This window comes from Mercenaria mercenaria, chromosome 12, assembly GCF_021730395.1.
Source record: "Mercenaria mercenaria strain notata chromosome 12, MADL_Memer_1, whole genome shotgun sequence".
Classification (NCBI taxonomy): domain Eukaryota; kingdom Metazoa; phylum Mollusca; class Bivalvia; order Venerida; family Veneridae; genus Mercenaria; species Mercenaria mercenaria.
In genome coordinates, this window is record NC_069372.1 from 11,328,206 (window position 1) to 11,341,905 (window position 13,700).

Genomic DNA, 13,700 nt, shown 5'->3' on the forward strand with positions numbered 1-13,700 from the left:
AAAAGACTGCCCCAGTCAAAATAAGAAAAGTCATATTTGGAAAGTTATTATTTCGTACTGGTAACAGGACGAGTTTGGTTTATTGGGTTAAAAGCTATAATTTCTTCCACCCTTTTTACACACACATCTATTTCAGCTGATTTTTTACTTGAAAAATGCTCATATTTCCACTTTAATAAAAACACAGGGGTGTAGATTTTGATATTTTTATAACAGGAATAAAATTAAGGTTCATTACCACACAAATGTTACATACCCTTATTTTCATAGGACATGAAAAGGACGTCATTTTGTCTGCTATTAACGTATTTCACTTGTTTGTAAATTCTTAACATTTTAATGTATTTATGTGACTTTCCAAAACGGATCAAGTCGTAAAATGAGCAATTTTATATTTCAAACTTTAAAAATAGTTTTACAGACAAAACAAAAAAAAAAAAAAAAAAAAAAAAGAAAAGAAAAACAACAGTGTTCTCTGTTGGACGTAAATCTGACTCCCGTCCCGATGTTTGTTCCGTCATATTTTTCTTCATTAACAAGGGAAGTAACTCCAGCAGGTTGTTTCTGCATTGACATTTTTATCGCCCTTGGTTCCAAACGTAGGGACTGGTGTAACACTAGAGCAACTAAGTCGTTGCGGGACTTCATGAACTAAAATTGTAAAACCTGTGAAATTTTAAGGATCTTCTTTTTGGAAGCACAAAACGACTTGTATCTCTACAATATAGATATATATACTGAATGGAGTCCATGAACCCGCAGCACCAGAAAATAGAAGTATGCAAGTATATTCTACGGCCGCCAAAATGCATTTAAAGACAACTGTTGTAATAAATTATAAGTAATAAAATTTGTAAAAAGGCATATGTCGCTCTTTTCAGTAAGGAAAAGATTACATCTACTTGTTTCTCTTCCTTTAGTGCTTTGAATAACATTTATAATGTATTGCAAGCCTTATCACTGTATCTGGGGCTTACCCACCACTTATATGTTTGACCTGCATTTCTTTGGATGTCGTACTTTCTTTTAGGAATCCTGCCACTGTATTCAAAGACAACTGCGTTCATATATTCAGTGACATGTTAAATAAATGTATTATAAGATCAATTAGAAGTATTCTAACGAAATATCAATCTCGATTTGACCTAGTCTGTTCACGAGATGTAATGAAAAGTGCACCGCATATATTGTGCATCCCACCCCTTCCAGCGCATGATCTCATAGGGCCCGACAAAGTTATAACACTGAGTCTAGGTACGGCAAAGCCAAGCTGCATATTAGACTGGAAGTTGTCCCTCTCTCTTGTTGACTTAGATGTCTCCACAGGGCAGGGGATGACTGAAAATTGCAAGATGTACATGATAAATTAATCATCAAGCGGGTCTTAAAGGGACTAACCCATACAATATAGGTAAAAAATAATTTCTCTCAAAAATCCATAAAAAGCGAGTACTCCGAAAGTGCCCAATGGTACAAACTTATTGACATAGGATTTTTCAAGATATCCCATGATTAATAACTTAAAATAAATACGCAGAAGATAGTAAACCGTTGCAACGCTTTTGAAATAAGGCAGAAACTTACACTCTTCTTGCATTTTTACTTATATTTAACTTTTATTTCCATCCACTTTATCATTTTCCAGTGTCATATATGCATTCTATGCCAAACTTGGTGGAAATGAACATGTTGAACAATTTCACCCAAACTGTGGTCGAGAAGCTTTAATTTACATAGAAACTGGACTCGCTGGAAAGGACAGGTTGCCTATATACAGTGGCATAAAAAACACAATTTACGTGGATTCCTGTATAGTTTATAGGGTTATTTTCCTTTTTAAATTATGTTCTTCCGGTCATCAGTTAAATTCTCTTGTATAGATATTGACACAATCTTATTTCCTTCATCTGTTTACAGGTAGGCAAATACAACGTGATTATACATACTCTTGCATACAAACACTGATAACATTATACCAAAAGATTCGTCGTTTTAAAGCGGTGGGTATTTATCTTGTCCGATTACGTTGATAAATCTAAACCCTCCAAAATTCTCTTCCTGGTTGTTATCGCCAGTGTTAACATTTTGGGGACATGGCATTTTGGGGTCGCCGAGTTTAATTGGGGTCAAGACATTGCTTACATTTACCGATATCTATTTGTCTACCAAACATTTAATCGTCAGCAAATATTATTAATATATGAAACTGGTAACTGTGCAATACCGTTTTGTCCCCAAAACAGTTATGTCTGTTGAGAAAAACATTCTCCCCACTTGTTAAGTTTATTTAGACCGATTATTCAATGTTTAAAAATAGTCTTTTTATTGAAATTCAATATTATTTATTTCACAAAATGTATTGCGCTTCTTTATATAATATGATTCACTTTAAAAACGCGCAAAGATTTTCTTTAGTTTCTTTAAGATCCGAAAACTTGGTTGCGCTTTGCACGAGTCCGGCAGAATACTGGCCGTCTTTCAGCACGTGCGTCTCGGGTGCCTCAAGTGCATATTTCTGCAAAACAAACAAAATCATTTGCAGTAATACTATCAATTATCATATCTGAACTTAGATAGCAACGTTTTACAATTCTACACTAGAACAAACATTTCAAAGAAAGCCGACAGTCATTTATGTTGATATATTTATGTAGTTGACATTCCATCTTTGGCTTATCAAATAAATGCGTTTGTCATGAAGGATTTGTCACCTAAACAAAGTCTTATTAACGGATACATCGACTTAATCGGTATTGTAGATAAGATAATCCTGAAAACAAAATAAATGTCTTTCTAAAAATATAATTCTGCAATTATTTATGCATTCTAAAAATGGATGTTGAAAAGAATTCCAGTTTTACAATTGAGAAAAAACAGCCTTTCATGTACATTTAAGACATAATGTTGCGGGTTGGTCAGCTGAGACTCATAACTGTACTGAAGATAAAGTTGGAAGTTATGTCTAAAAACATGCGTAACTTGGAATTATATACAATTCCTGATATGAGCATCTGGCATGGCGAACGGTACCGTTTGGTATATGAATGATGCCAAGCTTTATTATTTCATAATGTGCACTAGGGTGTAGAATCTGGTATAACGCGCACCTGCCGAAAAGGGTCCGTTTTCGTTTGAGTCGAACAACAGTAGTACGACCATTTCGGTAAAGTTTAATGGATTATTTGAAATACGATTTGTGGTAATATGAATAAGAAACCGTCGTTCAATGTAAATATTTTCCTACTTAAACCAATGTTTCCCAAGATTACCTCTAAACATTCCTATTTTTAACGTCGAATTACACATATACACAACGTTGTTTTTGCCTAAATTGACCAAAACTTGGCGACATATGTACTCTAAGCTGTACAAACATAGTCATTGATGTATGTGAAAAAAACAGACCGTAAGTTTTGTTCGGTTTTCGGTAGTTTTTCAATGAATATGCACCTGCACTTAACAATTGTCTTAATTTTTGATGGATTTTCATAAGATAAAGTGCGTCTAAGATAGCAAAATGAGTGCTTTCCTCCGCATACAGCGTCCGAAATTATCAAGTTGTTCATTTTTTATCAATTTAAACCCGCCATTGTCTTTGACAATAAAACTTTGCATTAGTTCCAAAGTACAGCGTCCCACCTCATAGCTAATTTCACTTTTGCAACATATTTCTCTCTTTTGAAAATGTTCCTGAAAATGGTTTACATTCCTCTTACTTTCTTGTACATATTTGGTATGTGGTAAACTTAAGAAAGTGGCAATTATTAAATGACTAAACTGATAATGTAGTCCTGATGGTTAATGTTACCAGTTCTGGACGTAAAACGTCGTTCTGGCGTTGTGTATAGGTCAATTCGGTAATTACACGAACACACAAACAAATAAAATATCTGTATATGTAAATGGTATCACGGTACGGTTGGTAAACGATTTCATTTGATGTAATCAGTATAAAAATCCTAAAAGTACTGAACATGGAATAATGTCTTCTGATGTAGACAACCATCGTGGGTTTATATAGCTTTAGAATATATGTGCTGCCAAGCTTTGGCCAGGTTAAGCAAAATTAACGAGGTTCATACGCGAAGCGATAAAAATCGGGATCGATCCCTCTACGGTAACATGCGATATACCGAATGAGATATATACTATCGAATTAAAAAAGGTGTCTTTCCGGCATGTGCACACAGCGCCTGACTTCGGATTTTTTTTTTTGGAAGAATACGCTTTTTCCTTGTGCATAATAAGCGTCCACATAACTTGTCCGAACCGCAACGTCTTGCACATCAGTACAAATATGGGCAGTGTTGTTTTTATTCCAAAATCTACCTTTAAAATGATACGGAATCGATCCCACTACGGTAACATGCGATATACCGAATGAGATATTTACTGTCGCATTAAAAAATGTGTCCCTCCGTGCTGTCATTAGACAGTTCTTTTCAAATCTTATGGGATGAGTAGAAATCGGATCGATTCCCGATGGAGGCAATGCCTTATTTCATATTATAAAATGTAAACAGTTTCCCAGTACAGTCTACTCGGGTATTCCGAACCAGTTTTCATAAAAATTAAAACTGGACTAATGCTTAAACATGTACAATATCGTTTATACATATTCATGAATACATCATTTAACTGCCAATTTAAAACTTTTATCTAAATTCTGAAATATCAATTACTATGCGTAATATTTAAAATTTCCCGAACTCCGTGACCTCGGCTATTTCGAATCATTTCCGGTTATTCAGAATCACTATTGTCGTTACTCATTTCAACCTTTAAATGTTTACCGACGGGTACTAGTTTTAAAATGAAATGCTCTTCGGAATGTTGAAAAACTCACACAAAATAATTAGTTTGAATTAAAAAATAAGACCATAATGAAAGCTGTATATATTGATTGCTACAGTTTCAACACGGAGACAAACCGCCAATGCATGTAACACATAGTAGCATGTAAAATGGTTCAGACTTACTATTGACACGAGTTCAAGGCATTTTTAAATGAATAGGGTATCACTAGTAAATCCCATTACGGTGATGAAAGGGAAGCGAGGTATATATGTTGTATATAAACAACTATTTGGTATAGAATAGAACAGACATAAGTACAGTGATTCGGAATACCCCATATTTAATGACTTTTGTTTAATATAAACAACTTTTTATATGTAATGTTAAAATAGTTTTATATCTATAGTGTAATAGGTATATAGTGTACACCATGTTTATCTGTGTACATCACCTGAAAAAAGTAAGAGTCTCTTGAAGAGAGAAGCTCTTTTTTTTCTCGGCAAAAATTAGCATCTCGAGACAATATACAACATACTTAAACTGCGTTTATCGCTTGAAAAATAGGTAAATGATATAACCTACGGTTGTTTAATATGCACAGATGCTTAAAGATTACAAACATAACCATTTTCTTAATTTTGCTGAATAATTGTTGTCATCAGCTGTAAAACGTTTAGAGTGGTCAGCATTTTAGACTGATTCGGAATACCCGAGTAGACTGTATGAAACAGAGTTATGTACAGATAGCTTCTTTGCGCGAAACAACCACTTCTTATACGTTTTATTTCAATATTCCATTAAAGTGGAAATATGAGCATTTTTCAAGTAAAAAATCAGCTGAAATAGATGTGTGTGTAAAAAGGGTGGAAGAAATTATAGCTTTTAACCCAATAAACCAAACTCGTCCTGTTACCAGTACGAAATAATAACTTTCCAAATATGACTTTTCTTATTTTGACTGGGGCAGTCTTTTTTTGAAAAGTCAAACTGCACGCAGGAGTTGCTTCCCTTCAACTACAGAAATCTCTACCTTTAGGTAAGGGAAATCACTGCGTAGAAGATTGAAGAAAAGAACTATAATTTCATTTGTCCGATAACCTTATTTCTAAAGCATCAACTTCAATTACTTATGCAGCATTATCGTTAATTTAACACATTTAAATATACAGTAACCGAAAATAGCTTTTATAAAACATTCTCCAAAAACACAGTATGTGCAGTAAGATGCGCATAATGCCACTTTAATCGTTACAAAAAGTAATTACTTCTAACATCGAGCCCCCGGACATTTTTCGGCAGGTACGCATGACGTAGATTACCCACTTGATATACGTCTGAATACGGTGTTCCGTTTGGACAATCGTGACTTTTTATTTAAAACTAAACCGCGATGCACGATGGTACGATGACGAAAACGCGATGGCGCGATGGCACGATGATGAAACAACGAAGGTACGATGGTGAAAACGCGATGGCACGATGATGAAATCGCGATGGTGCGATGGTATGATGGTGAAATGTCGATGTAAGATCGCGTTTTCATCATCGCACCATCGCGTTTTCACCATCGCACCATCGTGACATCGCGTTTTCACCATCGCACCATCGTGCCATCGCGTTTTCATCACCATCGCACCATCGTGTCATCGCGTTTTCATCGTCGTACCATCGTGTCATCGCGTTTTCATCAACGTAACATCGCGTTTTCACCATCGTACCATCGCGTTATCATCATCGTACCATCGCGTTTTCACCATCGTGCCATCGCGTTATCACCATCGTACCATCGCGTTTTCACCATCGTGCCATAGCGTTATCACCATCGTACCATCGCGGTTTCACCATCGTACCATCGCGTTTTCACGATCGTACCATCGTGTTTTCATCATCGTACCATCGCGTTTTCACCATCGTGCCATCGCGTTATCACCATCGTACCATCGCGTTTTCACCATCGTGACATCGCGTTATCACCATCGTACTATCGCGTTTTCACCATCGTACCATCGCCTCCCGGTTAGAAATGCGTAGTTCCGTACACTTGAATTTTTGTCAACAATAGATGAATGTATCTCAATGTATTTTGTGAGAAGAAATTTACCATTTAGATTCTGCTATTTTGCAAAATGTTTTTCAAAATGTTCAGTGCTCAACTCATTAAAACTGTTTAAAATCTTCAAAGCCACGTCCTTTGTATTTATGTATGCATGAAAGTAAATAAAAAGCTAGACGTAATAGTTATTCTTGTTAGGATGTAGAAGGTACATAGTGCAATGTGAAAATGAGATTTAACAAGCCTGTATTACGATGCTGTATTGCGATGGTACGATGATGAAAACGCGATGGTACGATGATACGATGGTGAAAATGCGATGGTACGATGATGAAAACGCGATATTACATCGACATTTCACCATCGTACCATCGCATCATCGCGATTTCATCATCGTGCCATCGCGTTTTCACCATCGTACCATCGTTGTTTCATCATCGTGCCATCGCACCATCGCGTTTTCGTCATCGCACCATCGTGCATCGCGGTTTAGGATTCAACAAAAAGTCACGATTGTCCAAACGGAACACCGTATCTGAACATAATGAAAATTTCAAATTATATCATTGCATAAGATATATTTTGTCAAACCAATATGGAGCTTTAAAATTCTGACACGTACCTTGATGAATTCTATGACGAGGTTGACGTCACCCTCGAACTTTGGTTCAAATGCACTAATCAGAAGACCGTGTTTGTAGGTCAGCACAGCGTATGGCTAGATATATAATAAATGGCTAGTTATTACATATTATGAATTCGGACTGGAGATTTTAGTGTACTTAATAATTCACGAAAATTGTTAATTAATGTCTGACCTAGATAGAGCTGCTTTGAAATAGCAGGGTACACACTTCAATCGGATAGTTGCTACGAACTTAAGTAACGAAGTGAAATCTTCACCATTAAGAAACAGTGGTCGATCGCTACGCTCCGTCCCTTTTGGTTTCTTATTTCACTTCATAGCTTCTGTCCTATACTAAACGAAACAAGATAGTAATAATGTACAAAATGAACTGCATATTTTTAACAACCTTTGTAAATAATTTATAAAAAAAACCTTTCTGCAACGAGACACTTCACGAAATCTTTAAACATTTTAAATAAACAACTTACAATGAACAACCTTCAATAAATTTTATTTCAGTAATATCATATTTCAGATACGTGCGTAGATTTACAAAGTAAACAAACACATGCTTATATAAATGTTCAACGTTCTAAACACTTTAAACATAGTTTGGAGATAATAATATGAGCCGTGCCATGGGAAAACCAACATAGTGGCTTTGTGACCAGCATGGATCCAGACCAGCCTGCGCGAGCGGCTTCTCTAATTACAATAGGCTTTGAAAGCGAACAGCATGGATCTTGACCAGACTGCGCGGATGCGCAGGCTGGTCTGGATCCATGCTGGTCGCAAACCCACTATGCTGGTTTTGTCATGGCGCGGCTCAATTATGAACATTTAAAAGTATCCGTTTTATCATAAATCCACTAATGTCAAACACTGTTTTAAGTTGCCACTGGACTTACTTTTAAAAGTGATCTGCTTCATGTTTTTGTTGCTGTTAATTTTATTATTTCAAAATTTGTTATTTAGAATATATCAGCATTTCATTTTCTAACATCATGGTTCATGGAAAAGGCTGGGTTTAAATACCAGTCTCAAAACTGGAGCATTTGAATGAATACCTGTCTCTGGAAATAAGTTTGAAACTGGCCAATGCCGAGACTGCATGTCGAGACTAGTTTGGGGTTGGGATATTGGTAAATTTAGCGGTCTGAACCTCAACTCCAATCGACGCCCTTCATGATGAGCTAATATTGCAGCGCCACCAGGTGTTGCAAAAATATGACTAGGAATGCATATTATAAAATTTCAAAAGAAAAATGCCATTGAAATTCAGATAAATCTGTTTTATCGTATTTTCGTTTCTCTTTGACCAAGCTATGCTCGGCTTAAGTAGAATGAAAGGAAACGTTTTAATTTTATGTCCTTGACCCTCCTGCCTTAAAGTAATGCCCATTTTTTTCTAGAATGAATGTTTAGATAATGTATTTTTGCTCACCATATGTAATGGTATATTTCTGTAGGGTGTTATAACGTGTTTTCCTAGACAGTCTCGAACCAAGGACTTCAGTGCAGCCAGTTCCGGCTCCTCCCTCATACAAGGATGATATAATAAAGCTACAGCTCCATGCTGCAACAGAAAACACGTGCTATATTTGAGAAAAGAGTAAGTATTTTCATTTGTTTTACAATTCATTCAAGATTAAATATACAATTTATTTTCATTTGCAGGATACAGGTTTAAACAGAAGAATTTATAGATCCACACAATAAAAGCTGCAACACAGATATGAATTGTCATATTCCACAGTCAAATATGAAAGTCAAGCTTGGGAGAACCATAAATTATATAGGTTAATGTACACAACAAATATTTTAACTGGAAGTCGGAAATTTTTGTGCAAAGGTGATCTTTAAGCGTATCTTTTCCAACTTCGAGCAAAATAATACATATACATGTATGCATAATGCTTTTCTGAAAACTGTGTTGAAGTATGCGAAACGTGATTCAAGTGGTTATAATTCTGTACGTAGACGTCTTCTAAAATGTATGATACTTATAAATTCAAGTATCCTTTCTAACAACCAGTTGTTTCTTGAAAAGATAAGATTCAGCTGATTTAAGTTAGTCTGTGAGAATGACTACTCATAATGGAAACTTGACATCAATAACCAAGAATGTGAAGAAAACAAAAGAAGTTTTACCTCTAAAGAATGAACCCATCTTTGAGGAGGGAGATATTTATATTCTCCGAACTTTGGCCACAGTGGACGATGGCTACCACTGAAAGAAATGGCATAGAGATGGTACATAAATCGGAACTACAGGCGCAAACATTATGTAGCGTGACACATGTCTTTAAATCAACATGTATCTACGAAGTGTATAACCCTTTGCTGCATGGACATAGTTTCTGACCAAAGACATAGCAGTGCGACAACGTAATCTGTTACATTTGTACGTCACCGCTTTGGTAGAAGTTACACTTCATGTCCTAACTGAATCAACAAATGGTAATTGTATATACAGCCTCGCCATTACACGACAGGTTGTGGTAAAAGTCAAATAAGATGTCACTGCACATTGTACAAGCAATAACGGTTGTGTAACTGTTACCACCAAAATTTACAGTAAGGCTGTAACAGTTGCCGTTCGTTGAAACAGTTTGACTGCGGGCGATGTAACAGATGGCATTGTCTGTGGAAGGTCGTTTTAATGTAATTCAGTAACTACTGAAAATACGTATGAGCCGTGCCATGGGAAAACCAACATAGTGGGTGTGCGACCAGCATGGATCCAGACCAGCCTGCGCATCCGCGCAGTCTGGTCAGGCTCCATGCTGTTCGCTTTTAAAGCCTATTGGAATTGGAGAAACTGTTAGCGAACAGCATGGATCCTGACCAGACTGCGCGGATGCGCAGGCTGGTCTGGATCCATGCTGGTCGCACACCCACTATGTTGGTTTTCCCATGGCACGGCTCGTATAATATGGAGATATCTCTTAAAAGTTTTAAAGGCATCACTTTAACATAAACAGAGATACTCTTTTGTGAAAAGTTTCTTAAAGAGCGACATCCCTTTAGTTAAGTAGACATTGCAGTCAAAAAAAGGAGTAGCTTTGTTCTCGTTTCTAGGGATATATATTTCTTTGAAATAGGGACAGCAGTATACGATAATTGTATAGTAATAGTAAAACTTCTTGCCTTATACGTGACGTTAAGGCTACAGTGTATCAATAAACGTGAAAACGATTTGTTCATACTGGAATAATATATGATTTATAGGCAAATATGTACAAAACACAATATGTTAAACAAACATTCACAGAGCTTCTTCTCCTTACCTTAATGGAAGGTCAGTTGTATACTTTATTGGCGAATCTAAGCAGATGTGCATCGGCTGAAAACAGAATATTGGTGATAACTGAGAGTTTAAAACATCATTATTTATATGTGATATGGCGACAGAAGTCAGTTTTCAAGCATTAATTGAGGTCTCTATACTGTTATGTTTTTTCCGTAAACGCAGTTAAATAATTACTGTTTTCTATTTTTATTTCTTACTTCAGCCCACTTATCCACTTTTTACTTATAAAATTTCAGACTTGATCTTCACTTTTCTTACAAGAGCACAGAAAATTGCTGAATATATTATTGGTTTTAAGATGGCTTGCAAAACAACAGTTTTCTTCGTTACCAGTTGGCAGACCTTTACAAGACGTTGCCATTAAACTTTCAAACACTATTTTTGTCCGTACACTTTGTATAATGAACTGATATATTCTAATTATAAAAATGTAAATAAAATACACAAAACGACGTTAATGTTTTGGTCAAAAGGTTTCGCTATTTTTATCCTATAGATACTGGCGTACAGTCTTGTAACTTAGGGGAAATATTTGACATTTGAACTTACAATTTCGTCGGAAAAGTCGGTGATGTTCAAAGATGGTATACCATCCTGAAAAATGTAACAAGGCCGTGAATTAAAAATCCGTTCAACCTAGAGAGCAATAAAGAGTTGAAATACTTAAATTCGTTTGTTCTAGAAATATAGTAGTTTTCAGATATAACAGGTTTATTTACCAGGAAATGATACATGTATACAATAACAGTTTGCCAGTTTTTGTACAGAGATACATGTATGTTCTCAAAACCGCGGTAACACTACATTCCCAGATGTCAAATCAGTTCAATTAATACAATGCATTATTTATCATTCCGCAATAAAGTTCATACATAATTCACAATATATCCAGGGGGCAGACAGAGAATATTTCACACTTCATTTTGAATTGTATTCCATGATAAAACAGTATTTTTATTGCCGTAATTAACTGATGATAGGAAATTTTTTATTTAAGTCGATGGTTTTAAAGAGTTAACATATCTCCTTGACGACAAAAAAATAATAATAAACATATCAACATATCGCAGTAGTTTCCACCTTATTTAATGTTACTCGACCATTGCTGCGCTGACAAATTATCTAGATTCTCAGAGGAATCGATTTAGAAAGTTGATATTGCAAACTGATCTCTTTACAAAATACCTTTCTGGAAAAACAAACACATACAGACATTTTTGAATCACGTTCGCCTACCTAGCTATTCTGATCCAAAAGAAATCTATTCTAAACTTAAATCTTAAAACTATGCAAAATAATCGTCATGTACATTCTTTACTTACATTTATAATGTCACTTGCAAAACATGTGATTTCTTCGACACTGTTTGGGTTCCAGTCCATTTCTATACCATGCTGTAGAAAACAGAAAATAGTGTTTATGTAATATGACAAAAAAGTCAAGTAATAGGAAACATGTGTCTACAGGAACAAACTTGTTAGCCAAGACCAAACACAAACACAAATTCTTGGTTTAATATATTTAACCGCTCTTCTTTTATATAAACGTATTGTGATGTTTATCTTAGATAGCATTACACAGTCATATGCTATGGTGTTCAAATTTATTCCAATATGTTCATATCTTAATTCTATATTTTCTTCTCGGATAGCCACCTCCCCGCCCAAACCCCAAGTCGCTTACAACACATACACATTTTGCTCATGTCTTCTGATCTACATACTCCTACTGGACACAATTTGACACAATCTGATGTAAATGTGTCTGGTGTGGCTGATGCAAGCCGGGAGAATGGCTCTCTTTGACAATCTGACAGACGAAATCCCTGGAGTTGCTGATACAAGTCTGGAGAAGTGTCAGTTATTTGTGGAGAGCAAACCTGTAGTCGAAAAACACTGGTACGTATTGACCGATCCCTAGTATTGGCGTTGACAAAACATTTTATCTAAGCATATAAGATACCGAATTTAAGGAAAGATAAAGTAATAATAATAATTCGAGAACACACCACCCCGTCATCACATGCTGTAAGCGGAACCCCCATCTTTACACCGTGGACCTGATCACGTATGGCAGATATATCCAAGGAGGGGTCACCTGACATTTCTGTGGCGCCTGAAATTACAGTTTTATCTAATTACAAGAATATTGTGAAGACGAGATGATAATAGTATGAGATCAAGTATCTGCAGATTCGTGAAAAACAATGCACATTTACACAAAGCTGCAGGTTCGAACCATAACTGCTGTTAATCTTCTTTTCCTGTTTACTGCATGTAACTACATATATACATAACTTCATGTATATTTTAATCATGTCATATCATTCAGTTTACAGAAAAAAATCCGTGTCGTCGCCGTACGCCTGTCGTGTCCTTGTGCTGTCGTGTCCTCGTGCTACCGTAACCTCGTGCTGTCGTGTCCTCGTGGTGTCGTAACCTCGTGTTGTCGTGTCCTCATGCTGTCGTGTCCTCGTTCTGTCGTAAGCTCGTGCTGTCGTGTCCTCGTGCTGTCGTGTCCTCGTGTTGTCGTAACTTCGTGATGTCTTGTCCTCGTGCTGTCGTGTCCTTGTGCTGTCGTAACCTCGTGCTGTCGTGTCCTCGTGCTGCCGTAACCTCTTGCTGTCGTGGTGTCGTAACCTCGTGCTGTCGTAACCGGGGCACCCACATGTTAATGCGATAAAAAATGATTTATCGTGCTGACAGTACAAGTTTCTGATTTAGAAAGCTGTTGAAGCTAAAATTCTGAAGACTTCAACAATCATTTTTCCTCAGAAGTCCCTTGATAAATTATGTAACATTTATTCATTTTGATATTTATTCCCCTGCATTTCTGACATTTTATACGACAATTTAAGTCTCCGACATTTTCTCACAGAAAATAAATTCTCGTAGGAAACCGAAGCATTT

General features: G+C 36.2%; 2 protein-coding genes across 3 annotated transcripts in view; one reads left to right on the forward strand and one right to left on the reverse strand.

Moving 5' to 3' along the window:
* Positions 1-190: 190 nt before the first annotated feature.
* LOC123533892 (uncharacterized) overlaps positions 191-13,700 on the reverse strand; it is a 21,133-nt gene continuing 7,623 nt past the window's right edge. For both annotated transcript variants that reach the window (XM_045315849.2, XM_045315850.2), the window contains exons 3-10: positions 12,800-12,906; positions 12,114-12,185; positions 11,341-11,385; positions 10,769-10,824; positions 9,630-9,708; positions 8,923-9,054; positions 7,473-7,568; positions 191-2,515 (exon numbers count right to left, since the gene is read on the reverse strand). In XM_045315849.2, the coding sequence (XP_045171784.2) occupies positions 2,384-2,515; positions 7,473-7,568; positions 8,923-9,054; positions 9,630-9,708; positions 10,769-10,824; positions 11,341-11,385; positions 12,114-12,185; positions 12,800-12,906 (719 nt within the window). In that variant the 3' untranslated portion in view covers positions 191-2,383. The remainder of the gene's footprint in view (positions 2,516-7,472; positions 7,569-8,922; positions 9,055-9,629; positions 9,709-10,768; positions 10,825-11,340; positions 11,386-12,113; positions 12,186-12,799; positions 12,907-13,700) is intronic.
* LOC123533891 (phosphoenolpyruvate phosphomutase) overlaps positions 8,951-13,700 on the forward strand; it is a 25,935-nt gene continuing 21,185 nt past the window's right edge. The window contains exons 1-2 of the mRNA XM_053519197.1: positions 8,951-9,090; positions 12,443-12,689. The gene's annotated coding sequence lies outside the window, so the exon portion shown is untranslated. The remainder of the gene's footprint in view (positions 9,091-12,442; positions 12,690-13,700) is intronic.